At 48.1% G+C, this 23,466-nt stretch overlaps 1 protein-coding gene across 1 annotated transcript; it reads left to right on the top strand.

Moving 5' to 3' along the window:
• Positions 1-10,229: 10,229 nt before the first annotated feature.
• Positions 10,230-10,979, top strand: Gjc3 (gap junction protein gamma 3). The gene has a single exon (XM_090324298.1). It carries the CDS (start codon positions 10,230-10,232, stop codon positions 10,977-10,979), a length of 750 nt encoding a protein of 249 aa, XP_090180424.1.
• The last annotated feature ends 12,487 nt before the right edge of the window (positions 10,980-23,466 follow it).

Genomic DNA, 23,466 nt, shown 5'->3' with positions numbered 1-23,466 from the left:
CTGAAGGGCTGGGCAGGAACAAGGTGACGCCTCCTGGGGCCTGGCGCTCTGCCCAGGGGAGGAGAATACCTAGCCAATGAAAATGCCAGGAGGCCTCCTCCCCAGACAGGAGAAAAAAAAAAAGCCCCATGGCCGTAGCTGAGCCAAGGTGTGGCCACAGGGTTTCTGAGCTGAGAGCTGGGACATCTGTCTTCTCTGTGCCCCTTAGATACAAGAAGGGTAGTGGGTCTAAGGGGTCGTGTTGAGCAGCAGACAGCTGCCATGTGTGACATTGTATGACACAAATGACTGGGCATCGTCAAAAACCACAGTCTACCCCTCCCCTCCCCTTCTGGGAAAATTCCTTTTTTTCTTTTTTGGCAATATCAGGGATCAAACTCAGGGCTTCACGCTGGTTTGCAGGTTCACCTCCAGCTCACCTTTCCCCCACATACTGGTTATTTTTGAGGACAGGACATATTCCATGCCCGGGTTGCTGTTCTCTCACTTTTGCTTCCTGCTGTCCCCAGGGCTGACAAGTCCACGGCACTGCAACCAGGCATTGAGTTTCTCCTGTAGCTGGGTTAGCAGGTGTGAACCAGCAAGTCCAGCCTTTGGTTGAGAGGCAGTCATGTGGATTTCTGGCCTTAAGCTGTGATTCTTTCAGTGTCTGCTTTCTAAGTAAGTAGGAATACAGTAAGTCAACATTCTCTGCCTAAAAAAAAGAGATTAGCTGCGTGCCAGTGGCGCATGCCTGTAATCCTAGCTAATCTGGAGGCTGAGATCTAAGGATCACGGTTCAAAGCCAGGCTGAGCACTAAAGTCGGTGAGACTCTTACCTCCAGTTAACCACCAGAAAACTGGAAGTGGCTCTCTCTGTGGCTCAAGTGGTAGAGGGCTAGCCTTGAGCTGAAGAGCTCAGGCACAGGGCTCAGGCCCAGAGTTCAAGCCCCACAACCACCAAAAAAAAAAGAGAGAGAGAGAGATTATTAGATTTAATTTCTGAGAAATATGAATGCCTGTATATTAAAAAACACGATTAACAAAATGAAAATGTAAATGAACAAATTAGATTTTTTTTTTTTTGCCAGTTCTGGGGTTGGAACTCAGGGCTTGGGCACTGTCTTCAGGCTTTCTCAAGGCTAGCATTCTATCACTTGAACTACTCCCAGCTTCTTTTGAGTATGTGGTACTGAAGACTTGAACCTGGGGCTTTGTGCATTCTAGGCAAGTATTCTACCACTAGGCCATGCTCCTGGCCCTGACAAGTTAGATTTTTTTTTTTTTTTTTACCAGTACTGGGAATTGAACTCAGGATCCTAGAACTGTCACTGAGTTTTTTTGCTCAAGGTTAGCTCTCTACCACAGTCCACCTCTGGCTTTTTGCTAGTTAACTGGAGATAAGAATCTCATAAACTTTCTTACCCAATCTGGCTTTGAACTGTGATCTTCAGATCTCAGCCTCCTGAATAGTTAGGATGACAGGCGTGAGCCACCAACATCTGACCAGAATTTTATTTTTAAAAATTACTGGGGCAATCGGGCCGGGAGTTTGGCCTAGTGGTAGAGTGCCTGCCTAGCATGCATGAAGACCTGGGTTCAATTCCTTGGTACCACATACATAGAAAAAAGCCAGAAGCGGTGCTGAGGTTCAAGTGGTAGAGCTCTAACCTTGAGAAAGTCCAAGGACAGTGCTCAGGCCCTGAGCTCTGGCAAAAAAAAAAAAAAAAAATTACTGGGGCAAGGCGCCATGGCTCATGCCTGAGTCTGATTGCCTCTGACCCAGTGTTCCACGTCCATGAAGGTGACCAAAGATCTGGCACAATCCAATTCCAACCAATAGAAATAGGTTTTTATCCCGTCCTCACCCTTTAGACAACTGGTCAACCCAGCAGAGACATAGGCAGAGATAATGGCCGTGGGCCCCCTTAATCTTTCCTGTACATCCTTCCTGGGATATGTCAAGAATGCAAAGCACTGTCTGATCTCTACTCAGGCCATTTCTCCAGGTAGAGTTTGCTGTGGGTATTATCAGGGGTAAGGTACTGACCCTCTTGGGAAAAACCAGGGCATGCTTGTATTTCTCTATAAATACCTGACTTGCCCAAGCTGCATATTTCTTTGGTTAGTCATGGGGCTTGAACTCAGGGCCTGGGCTCTGTCCTTGAGCTCTTTTGCTCAAGGCTAGCACTCCACCATTTTGAGCCACAGTGCCACTTCCAAGTCCGGGGACGGCCTTGCCGGCTCGGGGAGCATGCGGTCCCAGGACACACCAGGCGTCCTCAGAGGCTTCTCCTGGGTAGGCTTGGAGCTGACTACCTAGTTTCACTCTTCTGGCCAAGAGCCAGCAGAGGCAGATGGCACATGGCAGAGCCTTTCCAAGCCCAGCATCCGGGGGAGCTCTGCTTCTTCAGACCTGGGACCCACCCTTCACCCCCCACTTCCCCTACCCCTCCCACTGCTGTGTTACACCCCATCTGTCCACACAGAGGCCCCGCTTCTCTGAAGGTGGCTTCTGAAATCCCCAGGCCCTCAGTGTTCATTCAGAGAGGGGCTGGGCCCCCACATTTCAGTTAAGGGGGGCCTTCTTCACCTGCGGGTCCCTGAAGGGTCTCCCCAATTTCTTTAAACTTAACCTTTAACTTACCAGGAATTGCGTTTCAGTAGGGGAGTAAGGTGTGTGTGTGTGTGTGTGTGTGTGTGTGTGTGTGTGTGCATGTGTGTTTTAGTGGGTGCAGACATGAATTTGTATGGATGTTGCTTTGGGTGCATATTTGTGTGCCCATATGTATTTGTGTGTAAATATGGATTTTGGTGTGCATGTATGTGCAGAGTGCTAATAAGAGTCTCCTAAGATGGTGAATCACTCCTGGCTTGAGGGACCTCCCATCCTCTCCTAGGTGTGATTCCACACTCACCTTTCTGAGAGTTCAGGGAGGAGGCGCTCCATCTCCCAATCCTTTCAGGTCTCACAGCCTAGCTTTTGGGGATTCTCACATGCATACATATATGTGTGTTTGTGTGTGTTTATGTGTATGGGCATGTATGCATGTATATGTATGTGTGTCTGAACGTGTGTTTATGGGTATGCATGTGTATGTGTGTATGGATGCACATGTTTATGTGTTTGTATGTGTTTGTGTATATTAGTGTGTATGTTTGTGTATGTGCGCATGTTTATGTATGGGTCTATGTATATACATGTGTGTGTAGGTACTATATAGATATACACAAATGCATGTGTTTTGCATATGTATTATGCATATTTCTGTGTATGCTTGTATGCACATGTGTATATCTCTGTGTATGTGTGTATACATGTGAATGTATGTATCTGTGCATGCATGTGTTTGTGTGTGCATGCATGTGCATGTACATGTGTGTACTATGTGTTTTTATGTGTGTTGGGGGGGGTGTCATGGGGCTTGAACTTGGCTTGGGTGCTGTCCCTGAGCTCTTCAGCTCAAGGCTACTGCCCTAACCTTGATCCAAGCCCCATTTCCTGTTTTCTAGAAGTTAATTGGAGATAAGAGTCTCCATCCTTTTGTGCAGGGGCTGACTTTGAACCTTGATCCTCAGATCTCTGCCTCCTGAGTAGCTAGGATGACAGGTGAGAGCCTCCACGCCCGGCTTTGCACTATGTATTTGTGTGTATTAGTGTGTGTGTGTGTGTGTGTGTGTGTGTGTGTGCAGAAACCTCCCCTACCTTTCTCCATTTCTTTCCATCATTAACTTGAGCTCAGCATCTTGAGCTTTTTCTGTTTGCTCAGCTGGCTCTACATGGCCTGTATACCATGTATCCAGCAGCTCTTTTGTTGCTTATATTTTAGAGATGGAGTTGAGGACTTTTCTGGCCAGGCTGGCTTCAAACCATGGTCCTCACTGGACCTCAGCCTCCTGAATAGCTGAGATTACAGGAGCCACCAGCGCCAGGTTTCATTGCCAGTTATTCTTATGGCAGTGTAATTTGCAATCCAGAGCAAAGAAAGATTTGTGCTCACAAAAATCCTTTGCGTCTGGTTGGGCATTAGTGACTCACACCTATAATCCTAGCTACTCAAGGGACTGAGTTCAAAGCCAGCCTAGGCAGTAAAGTCCATGAGATGCTTCTCTCCAGTAAACCACCAAAAAGCCAGAAGTGGAGCTGTGGCTTAATGTGGTAGAGCGCCAGCCTTTAGCAAAAGAACTCAGTGCCCAGGCTCTGAGTTCAAGCCCCATGACTGACTGACAAAAGGAAAGAAAGAAAGAAAGAAAGAAAGACAGCAAGATCCTTGCTCCCATTTTTCCTGGGCACAGAGTGCCAGGCCATCCTCCTGCCTCCCTTCCTGCCGGGCGGGGTGATGACTGCCCTTTGGCTGCTGCTCTGGGTCCTGGCCCCTGACATCAGCTGGTGGCCGTGGGAGGAGGCTGGCCTCCCTGCGAGGTGCCCTCTCCAGAGCAGAGACAAGGAGTGCGCTGTGGGTGGAATGTAGGAATGGAATGAGCGCCCCTTGTCCTGGGGGCTTTGTTCCTGGCACTGATCTCTCACCGAGAGATTGTGAAAGAGAAGTCTTGTCTTAGAGTTTTACACTCCTGACAACAACTTCGAAATCATTGGGCAGAACTCCCCTCCTTCTAGCCTCTTGGCACAGACCGGAGCCACCCACCCAGACACCCACCCTGCCCCAGGCCATGGACGGGTTATAAATAGAACCATTGCGGAATCAGGAGAAATTCATGCCATTGTGGGGAAAAAAATAATGTCCCTATTGCCTCGGTCTGGGTATCACCCCACTTTCCACCCCCACAGCAGATACTTAGACAAGGCCTCTGGTGGCTCACAGGGGCTTGGAATGGTGAGGACAAAGCTCTTGGTTTCCAAGAATGTAGTCACATGCCATGAGTAAAGATGTACAGAGCAGACCTGACTCAGTTTCTCCTCCATGAGCAGCAGTTTAGGGAGAGGAGGAAAATGTGACTGGATCTGTCCTTGGCTCCCTAGTTCACCTGGCTGTGGAATTTCCTCTCTGTGGGCTTTAGTTTCTTTCCTTCCTTTTTCTTTCCTTCCCTTCTCCCCCCTCCCCACTCCAGAACTAAGGGTTGAATTCAGAGCCCCTCACTTGCATTTTAAAAATCCTATTTTGGGGGGCCAGGAGTTTGGCCTAGTGGTTAAAGTGCTTGCCTAGCATGCATGAAGACCCGGGTTCGATTCCTCGGTACCCCACATACATAGAAAAAAGCCGGAAGTGGTGCTGAGGCTCAAGTGGTAGAGCTCTAGCCTTGAGAAAGTCCAAGGACAGTGCTCAGGCCCTGAGCTCAAGCCCAGGATTGGCAAAATAAATACTATTTTATTTTATTGTAGAGATGACATGCTGAGCAGTGCCAGTTACATAAATAAGGTACTGAGTCTGTTTCTTTTCCAACAGTGTTCCCTCCCTCCCTCATTTTCTCTTTTCCTCCTCACCTCGACTCCCTTTCCCTCCCCCCTTTTTCTTTTTTGAGATAGAGACTGAGCTGGATTTAGAGGAAGATCTGCCTACCCCGCCTCCCGAGCGGCTGGCATTCTGGGCACGTGCCCTCGCGGGCAGCATCCTTACCACTCTGCAGCATGAAGATGCCATCAGTATCTACTCACTGCACTGTGATGACGGTGAGCGGGGAAAGGAGTTCCTGGCCGACAAGCTGGTTAGCAAGTACCATTCTGCTCCTCTTTAGTAGTCCTCCCTGGAGGAGGGGGTTTGCTCTAGAAGACAGCAGCCTGCCCTGGAGTGGGCAGTGCTTGGCCCTCGGGGGCCTGAGGGGCCTGTGTGGGGAGTCAGGCCTTGGGCTGCCCCTGACTGTGCCCTTGCACCACTCTCCAGGAGAGTGACAGCCATCCTGGACTAGCCTAGAACATGGCAGCATGTGCAGCCCTGAGTCATCTGACGAGAGGAGGAAACACCCCAAAGGCAGGGTAGGATCACGATTCCTCTGGCTTTTATTTTTCTACCTCCTTCTCTCCCTTTCCCCCTTCCTGTCTCCTTCCCTCCCTCCACCTCTCTCTCCTACCAGTACTGCGGCTTGAACTCAGGGCTTGGGTGCTGCACCTTAGCTGTGTGTGTGTGTGTGGGGGGGGGTCCTAGGGCTTGAACTCAGCCTGGGTGCTGCCCCTGAAATTCTTTTTCTTAAAGACTAATGCCTTACCACTTGAGCCACAGTGCCACTTCCAGCTTTTTCCAGTTTATTGGGCATAGGAGTTTCACTTTTCTGCCTGGGCTGGCTTTGAACTGCAATCCTCGGTCTCCCCTTAGTCTCCTGAGTAGCTAGGATTATAAATGTGAGCCATCAGTGCCCAGCTCTTAACCTTTTCCCTGAAGGTTGGTACTCTACCACTGGAGCCACAAGTCTAGTTGTGGCTTTTATTTATTTTTATTATAATTAATTAATTACTTTATTTATTACTTTATTTATTGCCAGTCCTGGGGCTTGAACTTTGGGACTGAGCACTGTCCCTGGACTTTCTCAAGGCTAGCACCCTACCACTTGAGCCACAGCACCACTTCCAGCTTTTTCTGTGTTTGTGGTATGGAGGAATCAAACTTGGATCTTTGTGCATGCTAGGCAAGCACTCTACCACTAGGCCAAACTCCCAGCCCCTGTGGCTTTTATTTTTGCTAGTTAATTAAAGGTAAGAATCTCACAATTGGGCCAGGAGTTTAGCCTAGTGGTAGAGTGCACGCCTAGCTTACTGGATTCTGGCATATCTAGATCAGGGTTCGATTCCTTGGTACCTCATACATTAAAAAAAAAGCCAGAAATGGTGCTGTGTTTCAAGTGGTAGAGCTCTAGCCTTGAGAAAGCCCAAGGACAGTGCCCAGGCCCTGAGTTCAAGGCCCAGGACTGGCAAAAAAAAAAAAAAAAGAATCTCACAATCCTTTCTGCCTAGGCTGGTTTTGAACCCTGATTTTCAGATCTCAGCCTCCTGACTAGCTAGGATTACAGATGTGAGTGTCTAGTGCCCAGTGTCCCCCCCCCCTTATTTTGTAGAGTGAAAAACAACCCCCCCCCCCCAAGCTGCTGTAGAAACTATGATGTAACTACGAAAAGCTGTTGGTGGAGGAGTGGAGTTATTCTCTAAAGAGAAGTTGTTCTCTAGAGCGCCTCCAGCCCCACTTATTTTCCTTTCTATTTCTCTGCTGTCCTGAGGCTGTCAAGAATGAACTGGGCTGGGAGGGAGTGGGTGGCAGCGGGAGGCAGGGCCAGGACCCAGGCCATGCTGGAACCCTGCCTGCTCCTGCCCCAGGACTCCCCTCTGCCTCTTTCCCTGCGGTGGGCGCTTCCGTGCAGAGCTACAGGTGGGGCTGGGCTGCAGGTAAGGCGCAGGGCTGGCTCTGGCTCAGGGCCTGCTGCTGGCCAGCATTCTAGGGAAAGACAGCTTCTCCAAGGAGGCATTGAAGTCACTCGAGGATGTTATTAAATGTCAGATACAATCTAGGAATTTGTGGCCTGTGGTTCTACATTCCTCATGGACTGCCTGATAGTTCCACTGGGGATAGAAGCATGGGGAATGTTTTCTAGGCCAGGAGGGCTGAGTTGGGACTGGGCCTTCACTGTTTTTCCTTTTACCATTGAATTCTCTTTTCTCCTCCTCCTCCTCCTCCTCCTCTTTTCCTTTCTTTTGTGCTGGTACTAGGGCTTGAACTCAGGGCTTTGCACTCTCACTTGGCTTTTTTTTGTTGTTCAAGGCTGGCACTCTACCACTTGAGCTACAGATTGACTCCTGGTTTTTTCTTTTTTCTTGCTGGTTAATCAGACATAGGAGTCTTGTGGTCTTTCCTACCTGGGCTGTCTTGGAACCGTGATCATCGGATCTCAGTTTACTGAGTAGCTTGGAGTACAGGTGTGAGCCACCAGTACCTCGAAATGCTTAATTTTTTAGAATGGATTCTGTTACTAATAAAATCCTGATTTTTTAAAAAAAAGAACATGAAATTATTTGACTTTTTTTTTTTTTACCAAATTCATTATGGGATTTAAAAAAAATCTGCTCAGCTTCTAGGATTTCCTTCCTCTCTCAGCTCTTAAAGTTCCTTGGTGTTGCTTTACTGACTAAGATCTCAGATGCTAAGTCACAGGCCAATTTACCTGCAAACTATTCCACCAATAGGCATCTCCTTAATGTCAGTTAATGTCAGTAATTAGAAGCCAGAGGCTTGGGCAGCAGTTTCCTTCCTCCTTCCCTTTCCCCCTCTCCTTCCCTTCCCCCTCTTTCACTTTGCCCTTCCCTTCCCTTCTTCCTTCCTTCCTTCCTTCCTTCCTTCTTTCCTTCCTTCCTTCCTTCCTTCCTTCCGGTGCTATTCCCAGGGCTTGATCTCAAAGCCTCCACCTCTAGTCAGCTTTATTTACTTAAGGCTGGAGCTCTGCTACTTGAGCCCACAACTGCATTGATGGCTTTTTAATGACTAATTGGAGATAAGAGTCTCACAGACTTTTCTGCCTTGGCTGGCTTTCAATCCTCAGATCTCAGCCTTGGGAGTAGCTAGGGGTACAGGTGTGAGCCACCGATGCCCAGTTTACCTGTTGGTTTTTCTTTCCCCTGTCAGTTGTGGGGCTTGAACTCAGGGCCTGGGGTCTGCCCTTGAGCTTTTCTACTCAAGGTTTGAGGCACAGCTCCACTTCTGATTTTCTGGTGGTTAATTGGAGATCATAGTCTCAGGAACTTTCCTGCCTGAGCTGGATTCAAATCACGATCCTCAGATCTCAGCCTCTTGAGCAGCTAGGATGACAGACCTGGTAGCTGGCCACCAGACCTGGCTCACCCTTGCACTTTACTGTTAGTTAACCTTTGGGAAAGGAGGAGAGGAAGGGAGGGAAAGAAAGACAAAGGGTTCCTATTGGAAGAATTCTCCATTCCATCTGGACTAAATTGTGGTGACGGAAACAAGGAGCTGAGCACTGGTGGCTCACGCTGAGATCCGAGCTACTCAGGGGGCTGAGGACTGAGGATCAGGGTTTGAAGCCAGCCAGGGAAGAAAAATCAGTGAGAGTCTTTTTTTTTTTTTTTTTTTGCCAGTCCTGGGGCTTGAGCTCAGGGCCTGGGCACTGTCCTTGAACACTTTTGTTCCAGGCTGTGCCACTTGAGCCGTACATAGTACCACTTCCTGGTTTTTCTGTGGATGTGGTACAGAGGAATCAAACCTGGGGCTTCGTGTGTGGCAGGCAAGCACTCTACCACTAGGCTACACCCCTGGCCTCAGTGAGTCTTATTTCCAATTAACCACCAAAAAGCCAAAAGTGGAGCTGAGGCTTGTGTGGTAGAGCACTGGGCTTAAGCAAAAGTGTGGAGGGGAGCTGGGAGTTTGGCCTAGTGGTGGAGTGGTTGCCTAGCATGCATGAAGACCCTGGCTCAATTCCTCAATCGTGCATATGAAGAAAAAGCCAGAAATTGTGCTGTGGCTCAAGTGGTAGAGCTCTAGCCTTGAGGAAAAAGCTGAAGGACAGTGCTCTGGCCCTGAGTTCAAGGCCTAGGAAGAGTGGAGGGACAGCGCTCAGACTCTGAGTTTTAGCCTCAAGGACCAGCACAAAGAGTGAGAGGGTGAGGGTGTGGGGTGGGGAGTAGAGAGGAAGAGGAGAGAGACAGAGAGAGAGAGAGAGAGAGAGAACAGGCCACCCCTGGACATAGTCACCACAGTATTATCTTTTTTTTTTTTTTTTTTTTTTGCCAGTCCTGGGCTTGAGCTCAGGGCCTGAGCACTGTCCTTGGACTTTCTCAAGGCTAGAGCTCTACCACGTGAGCCTCAGCACCACTTCCGGCTTTTTTCTATGTATGTGGTACCGAGGAATCGAACCCGGGTCTTCATGCATGCTAGGCAAGCACTTTAACCACTAGGCCAAACTCCCAGCCCCCACAGTATTACCTTATACAGATGATTCCATTAACTAATAACACAATGAGTGGCTTGATATTTACTATGCCTTGCATAACTGAATAATCACCCCAGGGATTTCCTAAGTCTGTAGGTAAAAATTTGGCCCACAAGGTGGCCGTGTGGCAGGGTTCTAGAGACCTGTAAGAGGCGGGCCCTCAGGAGAGGACTTTAGGTCATTGGAGACGGGCTCTTGAAAGGGATTGTGGGACTCTTCTCATCCTTGCACCCTTGGGAGAGGTGATGCATTTCCGTGGGTGACCTACACAGAGCCCGTGGGGACTCAGTGCCCATGGCACCTGGAGCTCCTCCATGAGCCAGTGAGCACCACGCCTGTACTGACCGAGGCCTTCTGCCCCTCGCAGGATGTGTGGCAAGCTCCTGTGGCAGCTGTTGGCTGAGGATGGGTGGCATGCCAGCCCTGTGGGACGCCTCGTGCTTCCCGTTCTGCTGGGATTCCGCCTGGTGCTTCTGGCTGTGAGTGGGCCTGGAGTCTACGGCGATGACCAGGGTGGATTTGTGTGCCACACCCAGGAGCCAGGCTGCAAGGAGGCCTGCTATGATGCCTTCCACCCGCTCTCCCCACTGCGCTTTTGGGCCTTCCAGGTCATCCTGGTGGCTGTCCCCAGTGCCCTGTATGCGGCCTTCGCCCTGTATCATGTGCTGGAGCACTGGGAAGAAGCAGGGAAGGCGAAGGAGAAAGTGAGCTGCGAAGGAGAAGGGAGGGAGGCTGGGAGACACAGGCTGCTCTGGGCCTATGTGGCGCAGCTGGGGGCTCGCCTGGTCCTCGAGGGGGCAGCGCTGGGCGGCCAGTACCATCTATATGGGTTCAAGATGCCCAGCTCCTTCTCGTGTCGCCGAGAGCCTTGCCTGGGCATCATCACCTGTCACTCTTCTCGCCCCTCGGAGAAGTCCATCTTCCTCAAGATGACGTTTGGGGTCAGCGGGCTGTGTCTCTTGTTCACGCTTTTGGAGCTTGTCTTTCTGGGCTTGGGGAGATGGTGGAGGACCTGGAAAGACAGATCCGTCTCTACTAGCTGCTTCTCCTCTCCAGAGAGCACCGCAAGACCCAAGGAGCCAGCCGGTCGTCTCCACGGGGTGGAAACCAAAGAGTAGTTTCAAGAAGCAGGTGAGAAGGACTCCCCTGACTTTTTCTCTCTCTGTCCACCCATCCTGATGGCATTTCTCCACCCAGGCCCGGCCCTGCAGCCTTCTGGGAAATCGGAAGGTGGTAAGGAATTTCCAGGCAGATATGTTCTGATTCCTTGCCTGCAATCCATCTCTCAATCAATCAATCAATCAATCAATGTCGATCTATCGATGGATGATTCCTTCTAGTGACCCAGAATGACAATGTCACTCTATTGCATTGCTTACCTTTCCACTTAGGGACTTTTCAGCTCCTGCTTCCTCTCTTATTTTGTAGGGCTGTTGTAAAGATGCCCAGCTTGCCTGAAGGAAAGCCTGTGATTGGATCATCTTCAAAACATCCAGGAATGGAGGCTGATATCCAGGCTGGTGGAAGCATCGCCTTGGAGAATTCCTGACCGGGCCTTCTCACCAGAATTATCTCCTGTTAATATTGTTGTTTTCATGGGCTTGATTTAGGAGGCAGCTATCAGAAGTCTCTGTAAATCCTGCCTCTCCCTTGGCAGGCTCAATAAATATTGATGGCTACGGTTGGCACTTTTTCCCCCCCGCACACTGATATTGAGTCTTAAACTCAGGGCATTGCCCTCTTGCTTGGCTTTTTCACTCAAGGCTGGTACACTATTGCTTGAGCCATAGCTCCACTTCTAACTTTTTCCCTGGTTAGCTGGTGATAGAAGTCTCATAGACTTCTCTGCCTAGACTGACTTTGAACTGTGATTCTTAGATCTTAACCTCCTGAGTAGCTAAGATTATGGGCTACTGGGCTTGGCGCTCTCTCTCCTCCCTCTCCCATTCCCCCCCCTCTTCCCCCCCCTGCCTCTGTCTCTGTCTCTGTCTCTGTCTCTGTCTCTGTCTCTGTCCCTGTCTCTGTCTCTGTCCCTGTCTCTGTCTCTCTTTCTCTCCCCCTCTTTTTTTGTGCCTGTCTTGGAGATTGAACTCAGATCCTGGGCACTGTCTCTGAGTTTTTTTGCTCAAGGCCAGCACTCTACCACTTGAGCCAGAGTTCCACTTCCAGCTTTTTTTTTTCCCGGTGTGTGTGCTTTGTTGGAGATAAGAGTTTTACAGGCTTTCCTGCCCAGGTTAGCTTCAAACTGCCACCCTCAGACCGCCACCTCCTGAATTGCTAAGTTTATGGGTGTGAGCTACTGGTGCACAGCTAGACTTTTTTTTTTTTTTGTCTGTCTTGGAACTTGAATTCTGGGCTAGGCCTGGGCCTGGGCGCTGTCCCTGAGCTTTTCAGCTCAAAGACTACCACCCTACCCCTTGACACTTGGGAAAATGCAGAAGAGGGACCAGTGGTGAAGAAAGGCCCAATCTCTCTCCGTCTTCTCACCGTGCTGGGTGGAGAGGGCAGGAAAGCCTGTGGCGTGGCTTCTCAGCATGCTTAGCTGACCCCCAGAGGGAGGGTCCCCAGGTTCATTCCCTGCAGAGCCAGCCACTTCGCAGCTAACAAACTCCCAGCCAGGCCTCATGGGATGATTATTTCAGTGGAGAGGTTACAGATTAATTGGCGCCTTGGGCAATGGTCCCCAGAACACAGCCAGCAGCATCTCCTGGTTGTGAATCCCTGCGGCCTTCTATTTAATGTCCCCATTTGCCTCAGCTGGCACCCTATGTCCTCTGGGAAAGGGGACCATTTCATTTTTTTTTTTTTGCCAGTCCCGGGCTTGAACTCAGGGCCTGAGCACTGTCCTTGGGCTTTCTCAAGGCTAGAGCGCTACCACTTGAGCCACAGCACCACTTCCAGCTTTTTCCTCTGATTCTAGATTGAATTATGCCTTGAAGAATGCATCCAGGGCCGTGTGCTTTGATTTAAGATGTAAGAAAAGAATCTGGACTATGTGAAGGTCTAGGGGAAATGTGCAGGAAGAAAAACCCAAGGAAGGATAGCATGTGATCGCATGTGATAAGGAGGAACGGAACCCAGGGCTTCGTGCATGCGAGGTGAGCACTCTACCAGGAGGCTACGCTCCAGCCCCATTGCACGATCTTTCTAAGAAGCTCTTCAGCAACCCTTCTCCATTCCCTTGGTTCAAGTTGGTCAAGGGTCCTTATCTAGGGTTGGAGGTGATACACAGTTGGTAGAGTGCTAGCCAATGAGAGACACTGGCAGGCAGTGAGTTCGAGTCCTGGTCAAGAAAAAACAAAAGAAAGAACAGTAGTACCCATGTTGTCTTGGTGGTTCCTGAAGGCTCAAGGAGTTTTACATGAGCTGCCCAAACAGTCTAGACTGTAGACATGCTAGGATTTTTATACTCTCTTTTGTCCCCTTCCCGTCTCTCCCCTCCCTCTCCCTCGCTCCCCCCTTCTCCACACTAAGGGGGTCTTGTTGGAAAGGTTGCGGTTATTTGAGAATGAACGAACCAGCATTTTTTCTTTTCAGCCATTGCTGAAGCTGGAAAGATGCAAATAAAGTTCAATCCCGTTGTAAACTGGTGGAGGTGAGCACAGGGTGTGGGGGGTGGGGAGGTGCGTGGAAGCTTCCCACGTCCACACCAACAGAATGTCCCCGCTCCTTTCACAGAAGTAGAGTGTGGTCACCGTGCTCGGCCTTGGGGCTGGGGAGGCACAGGCTGGGCAGGGCATTGGCTGTGCAGAGTGGTCCAGGCCTGCAGGAAGCAGGGTGTCACGCCCACTGCACAGGTGCCATGGGAGGCGGCCAGCGGCCTGGCTGCCCACATCGGCATTTGCCCCAGCAAGGTGGTGAACGTGGACAAAGACCACGAAGAGGTCCTGGGATGGAAAACCAAGACCTGGCAAATACCAGGGAGAAAACACCGAGGAAATGAGGCACGGAGTCATCTAATATGCAGCGTTCATTGAAAACTTCTTAAATAGGTGGGCACCAGGGCTCACGCCTGTCATCCTCGCTACCCAGGGTGCTGAGGTCTGAGGATTGTGGTTCAAAGCCAGCCCAGGCAGGAAAGCCTGTGAGACTCTTATCGCTAATGAACCTCAAAAGGCCAGAAGTGGCACTGTGGCTCTAGTGGTAGAGTGCTAGCCGTGAGCATGAAGAACAGGGTAGCACCCAGGCCTTGAGATCAAGCCCCAGGACACACGCACACGCACACACACACACACGAATTATATGGCTGCACCTGAGGGGGGAAAAAAAAAATTCAATGTTTGATCTGTCCTCTAGGAGGCGCCCTCAGACAAGGTGGAAGAAATCTAGCCCACCTTTAAAAAGTCCTGAGCTTGTACTTCCATTAAATGAGAAGTGGCCTCATTACACAAGTGACGGGAGCCTGAGATAAGCCGGGGGCACTGGTGACAGGAAACTTTGAGTGAATCAGTGGTTCCCTGGAGCCTGGCATCTGCTAATCAGCGTTATGTGACATTTGACACATTTGAGTTCTGTGCAGGAACCTCGCCAGGGGGTAGTTTTATTTCTCCTTGGGTTTTTGTTTTTTTTTTTTAATTTTTTCTTTAAGATCAAGAAATTGAGAAGTCTCTAAGTAGACAGAGGAAGAAAAATAATCACTAAAAGCAGAATTGGCAGTGCAGACATTACAATTTATCTTGTAATATATATATGATATGTGTTACTAAAAATGATAAAAGGATGCCCTCTCTGGGTGTGGTGAGGCCTGTCTAGAATATTGGTACTTAGAGATCTTAGGCAACAAGTGGTCTCAAAAAATGAGTGCCAGGTGCCAGTGGTTCACACCTGTATCCTAGCTACTCAGGAGGCTGAGATCTGAGGATCACAGTTCAAAGCCAGCCCAGGCATGCAAGTCCATGAGACTCTTATCTCCAATGAACCACCAGAAACCCGGAAGTGGAGCTGCGGCTCAAAGTGGTAGAGCACTAGCCAAACGCCGAAGAACTCAGCGACAGTGCCCAGGCCCAGTTCAAGCCCCAGGACAGGCACAAAAGATTAAGATTCTTCTTGGCTGCAAAGAGAAAGACCTGTGTAGTTGTTTAGAAAATAAATACAACATACAGAAAGAATAAGAATATTCTAGCTGTCCATACGACTGCTTTTCTACTGACATATTTATGCTTTCTGTCTCAGAATTTTACTTTTTTTTTTTTTTCTAGTCCTGGGCTTCAGCTCAGGGCCTGAGCACTGTCCTTGGACTTTCTCAAGGCTAGAGCTCTACCACTTGAGCCACAGCACCACTTCTGGCTTTTTTCTAGGTATGTGGGACTGAGGAATCGAACCTGGGACTTCGTGCATGCTAGGCAAGCACTCTACCACTAGGCCAAACTCCCAGCCCCTGTCTCAGAATTTTAATAATAATCTCTGTGGCAATGATTTAATGGGACTTCTTTTTCCTCCCCCTCCTCCTCCTCCTCTCCCATCCTCTTCCTCCTTTCTCTCTCTTTCTTCTTTCACTTCCTCCTTCGCCACTGGGACTAAAGCATGAGAGAGAGAGGCAGACAAAGGAGAGCAATTATCTGCCTCCATTTCTCAAGTTCTTTTCTCTGGGAAAACTCAAAAGGCCCCAGTGGTGAGATCAGACTCCTCTCAAATCGTCTTCTGGCAAAGCCTGAGACATAATAACAGAGACCTGAATTTCAACATGAAAACAAAACGTAGACCCTAAGGACAGTTTGTCTGCATGGCGTGGTTAATTGGCTGTGGCCTACCCCCAGCCCGGCAAACCCCATGGCAGTAGAGCCACTGGGGATGGGTGTCTTAGTGGAGATGGCCCAAGCTCATTGGTGTCTTGGGTGGTGGTCTCCAGGACTGAGCTGGGATGTATCTTCTGAGACATCTTTTTTAGGGTCCCTGTTGGCCTGACTGGAGTCAGGTTTCTGTGGGTGGAGAGCGGCTTTCATTTCTCTGAGATGATTCTCATCTTCCTCACGGCTGACTCATGCCCAGCCAAGTGTGTGCTCATTCTCATTCCTTGATGATGGTGGAGACAACCTCGGGGTAATCAAGAGGGTGCTTCCTGCCCACAGAAAATCCACCACGAAGAGGGAAATGATAGGAAACGACAGAAAAATACATGCTTCTTCATGCTGATGCACAAACTGGTACTGTGTTTAGTACTGTGTTAAGCCAGTATTGTGATGATTAAGCTAGTACTGGGTTTAGTATCTCAATCAGATAACATCAGTGGGTATTTCTATTGCCCAGATTGGATAATGGAAAATTGGTTCAAAGGTGTGTTTTTTTTTAATTTATTTTTTTTGTACCAGTCCTGAGGCTTGAACTTAGAGCCCGGGCACTGTCCCTGGGTTCTTTTTGCTCAAGGCTAGTGCTCTTACCACTTGAGCGACAGCTTCACTTCAGGCTTTTTGGTGGTTAATTGTTGATAAAAGAGTCTCCCAGACTTTCCTGCCTGGGCTGGCTTTGAACCATGATCTCAGACTCTTGAGTAGTTGGGATTACAGGTGTGAGCCACTGACACCCAGCACAAATGCATATTTAGAATCAGAGCAAACATTTTTCCGTTTCCAAGGACCAGCTAGTAGGGGCTTTCGTGGTTTAGTTGCATAATCTTGCCCAGCTATGGGCTCAACGTGTGAGCACTGATTGTGGGAGTAGTAGAAAGCCGTCTGTCTTGACGCTCTGACATAATTACTGCATACCCTGGTGACTATGGACACTCCACCATGAAGAGAGGATCCAGGGCGAGAGAAGGAAGTCAGCAAAGGATGATTCAGATGACAGAAGTGTAGGTGCTACAGGCTTAGCTCAAGTGATAGCATGCTGGCCTAAGAAGCTCAGAGGCCCTGACTTCAACACCAGTGTATAAATGTTGGGGACCGACTGTGGGGTCAGTGACCGACTGTGGGGTCAGTGACCGTGACTGTGGGGTCAGTGACCGTGACTGTGGGGTCAGTGACCTTGGACCCACACAATTGTGTACACAAGGAAGTAACTCTTACGATTTTGGGCTGTGTCAATAGCTTCTCATTTAACCTGTCTGTGACAATCATCTGGGTATGTGACAATGAGCCACAGGGACCTGGCTTTAACTCCATGTCTTAAAACATTTCTCTCACTATGGGGCTAATAATGTGGTGGTAAAAGGAGATTAAATGTCATCCAAAATTGTGACGGATGGGTGGATAGGAGAAGGAGCATGGCACTGTCTCATGCCATGAGAGCGTGTGAAGCCAGGTGCCGGGCTCCTGCCTGGTACCCTAGCTACTCGTCAGGTTAAGAGCTGATGATGACGAGTTGAAGCCAGCCGAGCAGGGAAGTCCTAGAGACTCGCAACCTCCAATGAACCAGCAAAAAGCCACCAGTGGAGCTGTGGCTCAAGGGGTAGGGTGGTACTCCTGAGCAACACACACGCAGAAATGGCTCCCAGGCCCCGAGTTCAAGTCCCAGGCTCTGCAAATGGACACGATAACGGAGGGGAGCTGACTATGTGACTGGATGGGTGCTGGAGCCCGGGGTTTATGGAGTCGCTCATCTTTCTGCCCACTGCTTCCCAGGGGACGAGAAGGCGGCCATGTGGGAGGGGAATCAGAGCTCCCCGGCTGACTTCCTCCTGGAGGGCCTCTTGGACGACTCCCTACCCCACACCTTCCTCTTCTCCCTGGTCTTGGCTGTCTTTGTCGTGGCAGTGGGCGGCCCCTCCCTCACCACCCATGTACCTGCTGCTCAGCCAGCTGTCCCTCGTGGACCTGATACACGGGGCCACCACCATCCCCAAGATGGTCTGGGAAGAAGTCCATGTGGTTTGCGCGCTACGTGGCCATCTGTCCCCCTCTGCTCATGAGCAGAAGGGTGGTCTTCTCCTATACGACACTCCGATCTCAGCACACCGCACTGCAGGCCAAAGTGGGCTCTGTGTTCTACAGTCTAATCACCCCACCCTGAGCCCCCTCATCTACACGCTCCGCAACAGGGATGTTGCCAAGGCCCTGAGGAAGGTGTTGAGGCGTGACACCCGATGACTCAGTGACTCGTGGGTCCCTGCTCAGAGAAGAGGGTGGAAGAAGAGGGAAGCTCTTTGATTTGATCTGGGTAAATATGTTTTTTTTTTTTTTGTGGGTCCTGGGGCTTGAACTCTGGGCCTGGGCGCTGTCCCTGAGCTCTTCAGCTCAAGGCTACCACCCTACCCCACAGCCCCTCCTGGGAAGGTAGGGTTACAGGTGATTCACCAGCACCTGGCCAATACGGGTTATTTATGTTGCTGTTTGTGTGAACTTTTTTTTTCCCTTTTCTCTATGTGGAAAATGAACTGTGTAGTTTGGAGGCAGGGATAGGAGGAGTCAACTGGGAGAAAGCAAAGGACGGGATAATGTTGTCCAAAAAAGAAGTGTGTCTGTGAGATGGTGGCAGCTCACACCTGGAATCCTAGCTACTCAAGAGGCTGAGATCTGGGGACTGTGGTTCAAAGTCAGCCTGGGAAGGAAGGTCTATGGGACTTTTACCTCCAAAAAAAAAAAAAACAAAACTACCAGCATATGGGCAGTGGAGCTGTGGCTTAAAGTGGTGGAGCACTAGCCTTGAGCAAAAAGAGCTCAGAGACAGAAGCCAGGTCCCGAGTTGAAGCTCCGTGACTGATAACAAAATGTATGCATTACCTGAATTGTGAAATGGTATGGTAACCCTTCAGCATAGTAACTTAATTATAACAATAAAGTTACATTAAAAATTTAAAAAGCAAAAAAAGTTATCAAAGTTTTTTTGTTTTTGTTTTTTCTTTTTAAAAGGGAATTCTAAAAGAGAAATAAAGTAGGGAAATAAGTCCAAGAAAGTGATCAACACAGAGATATTCATCAAGGGACAGTGAGATTTTTTTTTTTTTTTTGCCAATCTTGGGCTTAAGCTCAGGGCCTGAGCACTGTCCTTGGATTTTTCTCAAGACTAGAACTCTACCACTTGAGCCTCAGCACCACTTCTGGCTTTTTCTAAGTATGGGGTACCAAAGAATCAAACCCGGGTCTTCGCGCATGCTAGGCAAGCACTCTACCACTAGGCCAAACTCCTGGCCCAGGACACTGAGATTTTATAAACAAAAACAAAGACAAAATCTTGAATATAAATGTTGGAAATGAGAACCTCTATAAATCGCAAATGAAACAGGAAGTAGAAGGCATCATTAGTAGACTAGAACAAGTACAAGATAAAACATTGAGGTAAGAGGGTGTGGGGGGGGGGAAATGGGGACCAAGACATGAGAAAGGGTACCAATGTTTGTGAAGTAATGCACCTTCTATCTGGTGAATATAATGTAACCCTTCTATTAATTACAATAAAAATATATGAAAAGAAAAAAAACATTGGGGTAAGATTGGAGAAATTCTATACGCAGGCAACAATAAAGGAGAGAGAGAGAGAGGGAGGAAGGGAGAGAGAGAGAGAGGGGGGGGAGAGAGAGAGAGAGAGAGAGAGAGAGGGAATGAGTATGACCACAACCTTTCTGGAACACAAGCAAAAGACCAAACTTCAGAATCCATGGAATAGAAAGAGCTGAGGTTCAAACTAAAGGTATAGAAAACCCATTCAATGAATTGATAACATATTTTACTCAAACTTTGAAAATATATAGAAATCCAAATAAAAACTACTCAATAGGCCTGGCCAGAAAAGGAGCTCCTATACCACATTATATGAAAATGGCAAGACTGGAGAGCAATGAAAAGATACTGAGAGCTATAAATGAACCCCAACTCTCAAACTTGCTTATCAAAGTAAACACAACAGCATCCCCTCACATCTCTCAGGGAAAATACTCCAAGCCCGAAAGGCAGAGAACAACAGATCTCCAATATTGATGAGAAATAAGGACCACTCAAGATATGCCTGAACTAAAGTCGTTGACATCCAGTAAGTCTATTGCAGAACATACTTGAGACCCCATTCAGAAGAGGTAGAAAGCTGCTGGGAATGTGGTAGAGTGCTTGCCCAGCATGCATGAGGCACTGGGTTTGATCCCTGTGTACCACATAAACAACCAATAATTAAAAAAAATAAAATTAGGGCCGGGTATGGTGGCTCATGCCTCTAATTCTAGCTACTCAGGAGGCTGAGATCCAAGGATCATGATTCAGAGCCAGCTTGGGCACTAAAGTCTGTGAGGTTCTGTCCAATTAACCACCAGAAAACTGGAAGTGGTGATGTGGTTCAAGAGTGGTGGCCTTGAGCTGAAGAGCTCAAGGACCGTGTCCAGGCCCAGAGGTCCAGTCTCACAACTGACAAAAAAAAAAAAATTAGGGCCGGGAGTTTGGCCTAGTGGTAGAGTGCTAAGAATCGACCAGGGTTCGATTTATCAGTACAGTTTGATTTCACATATGTACAAAAAGCTGGAAGTGGTTCTGTGGCTCAGCTGGTAGAGTGCTAGCCTTGAGAAAACACAAAATAAATAAGGAAAAGAAAAGAAAAAGAAAAAAGAAAGAAAGATAGTCACAAAGGAGAGCTCAGGAAAAAAAAACCCTCAACTCCTTGAGAATAATAGATGAAGCATAAGCATGCAGCAAGAACCAGAGGTTTCCTACTCAGCAGACTGAGGATGAGTAAGAGAAAGACAATGGTCAATGTTCAATTCCTCAACTTGGGGGAATCAAAGAAGATGCAGGAAGGAAACATATTTCCACCATAACCTTAGATTATTTTCTTTCTTTATTTTTTGGCCAGTCCTGGGCTTGAGTCCAGGGCCTGAGCACTGTCCTTGGGTTTTCTCAAGGCTAGAGCTCTACCACCTGAGCCACAGCACCACTTCCATACAAGTACAGAAGCTTGGCTTCTCCATGAGTTTTCCTGGGTTCTGAATGATTTCTCTCTCCCTTACTAGTTAATAAAGTTGCCGGAGCCAGCCAGCAGCAAACCGGGATTCCTGACCTTGGGGGTGAAGACTGGGAAAAAATAGACAAGTGGCAAACAGATGGGGTCGGGAGGACGACAGTCCAAGTGAGCAACCCAAGAAGGCTGTGAGCTTAAGACTGTAGCACCGTTTATTTCCAAATCAAGTCTTATATACTTTCTTGAAACCAGGGAACTGCCAGGGGTTACATTCTTACAAAGCAGTAAATCTCAGATCAGTTAAGCCGGACAAAGCCATAAAACAATAAAGCAATAAAGCAATAAATCGATAAGGTCAGGGAGCTCACAATACAGACAATGTAGCTCAAAAGTTTCCAGGCACGGGCGCCATACATGACAGCTTATATCTTAGTGTGGTTATCTTACTGAGTTCTGGAGATTCATGGGTCAGTCTGACTCCACACTCTGGCTCCCAACATAAAGTCACCAAGCCTCACGGGAGGAGGGGCGTCTGCAGGGGGAGAATATTGTTGAGTTTGGGTGGCGATTAATTTGGTTGTTTACTTGATGGTATTGAGATGTGCCTAGGGGATTACTAAGTAAGCCTGTGGGTGCAGCTGTGAGGATGTTGATGTGTTTGCTGAGGGAGGGAAAGGTCACTCTGAATTGTGCCAGTGAAAACATCCTTTCTCTCTATCTCCTTCCTGGCTGTCATGACGTAAGAAGGTTTTCTCCATCCTACTCTTCCTGGCATAACTGTTCTGCCTCACTATTGACACCAGAAACAGTGGAGCCAAGGAAAGGAATATGGACTGAAAAATTCTGCAACCATCAGTCCCAATCAAAATGTTTCCTCCTTTAAATCATTTTTTTTCCCCTCCTATGTATTTTATTTGGTGACATTGATGAAGATCTGGCTAAGAAAAGGAAAGTTTGCCACTAGGTCTGTAAACATTCTAGCAGTCTCTCCATTTCCAAATCCAGTTGAGCAAACAGAAACCACTGGTTAGGCTATGTGCTCCTATGTACATTTACTTTGGGATTAACCATTACTTGTTGATTTTTCCCATCCCACGGAGGGCTGTTGCTTTTATGTTCGTCTTGTTTTGTATTGTGACGACTTTCATGTTGTCACAACACTGTGCCCCAAGGTAGCAAGTTCATGCATGCATGAAGTCAAACTCTGGTTATGGCCCCAGGAATTTGGATAAACAGAAGATGGGTTATACCCATATGCTTCTCACATTCTGATGGTTGTTGGCTTTTAAAGGGATGTACAAAGGTGACATGATGATGATGATGATGATGATGATGATGATGATGATGATGACGAATGTTGCTACGCAAAAGCCAATACTCAAGAAGTGAGTTAGTGATGAGGAGAATGGCCAGATCATGGCAGTAAATATCATTTTCTGAGAAGGTGGGGAGGATAGTGAGAGGAACCATATGCTGAGCCATACCACCAGCTACTTTGTGGACACCATTGCCATGTGAGAGATGCTTTCCTTTCTCTTTAGGACATTCCTAGCCAGGTGCTGGTAGCTCATACCTATTATCCTAGCTACTCAGGAGGCTGAGATCTAGAGGACTGAGGTTCAAAGCCAGCCTGGGAAGAACAATTGATGCTCCATCTTTAATTAACCAGTCGAATGCTGGAGTCAGGCAAGGCTCAAGTGGTAGAGTGCCAGTTGGGGGCAAGAAAACTGAGTGAGTATGTGAGGTGCTGTGTTCAAGCCCTGGTACTAGCATTAAAAATATTAAAAAAGAACATTCCTGTAATGACAAATGACCTCCATGGAATGTGCCAGTTTTTTACCCCTTTATATAGAGGATTTCCATGAGAAGTAAACTTTTTTTTTTTCAATTCAAGAACAAGATTAGCATGTCCTTGGCCCATATTTTTAAATTTTTAAGAATTTTTATTGAAATGGTGGTGAGTAGAGGGTTTGTAGTTATATAGTAAAGGTAATGCATATATTTGTTTTTGTTCAGTGTTACTTAATCCCTCATTTTCAACTATTTACCCCTCTCTCTTCTTCTGATCCTCAAGTTGTCTTTTTTTTTTTCCAGTCCTGGGGCATGAATTCAGGGCCTGGGCACTGTCCTTGGGCTTTCTCAATGCTAGTGCTCTACCACTTGAGCCTCAATACTACTTCTGGCTTTTTCTATGTATGTGGTACCAAGGAGTTGGACCCAGAGTTTTGTGCATGCTAGGCAAGCACTCTACCACTAGGCCACACTCCCAGCACCCCTGTCCCTCAAGTTGTAAGGTTCATATCCAACAGAGTTAAGAGAATCTGTCTATTTATCAATATATTTGGCGCCAGTACTATGTCTTGAACCTAGGTTCTGGACCTTGTCCCTTAGTTTTTTCACTCAAGGTTAATACGCTACAATGGAGCCATGGCTCCATTTCTAGCTTTTAAGTGGTGAATTGGAGATAAAAGTGTCTGGACTTTCTTGCTAGGGCTGAACCGCAATCCTCAGATCTCAGACCCCTGAGTAGCTAGGATTTCAGGTGTGAGCCACTTGGGCCTATATTCTATTTTAAGCTATCAGAAAACATGGCAACAAAGAAATGTCCTTATGAATGATCCTCCAGCAGCCAGTGAGTTATCCAACGGTCATATCCAGCCTCACGCTTTTTGCTGGCTAGTCTAGAGCTCATTCATTTAGGATCAACCCCCCTTAGGAGGCCAAGATCTAAAGATTTGGATTTAAAGTCAAACCAGGAAAATCCATAAGACTCTGTTGTTGTTGGATATAGGG

The sequence above is a fragment of the Megascapheus bottae genome, chromosome 34, assembly GCF_031878675.1.
Source record: "Megascapheus bottae isolate mThoBot1 chromosome 34, mThoBot2.hap1, whole genome shotgun sequence".
Taxonomy (NCBI): Eukaryota; Metazoa; Chordata; class Mammalia; order Rodentia; family Geomyidae; genus Megascapheus; species Megascapheus bottae.
Note: the sequence above shows the minus strand (reverse complement) of the source record. Positions and strands in the feature narration are given on the sequence as shown.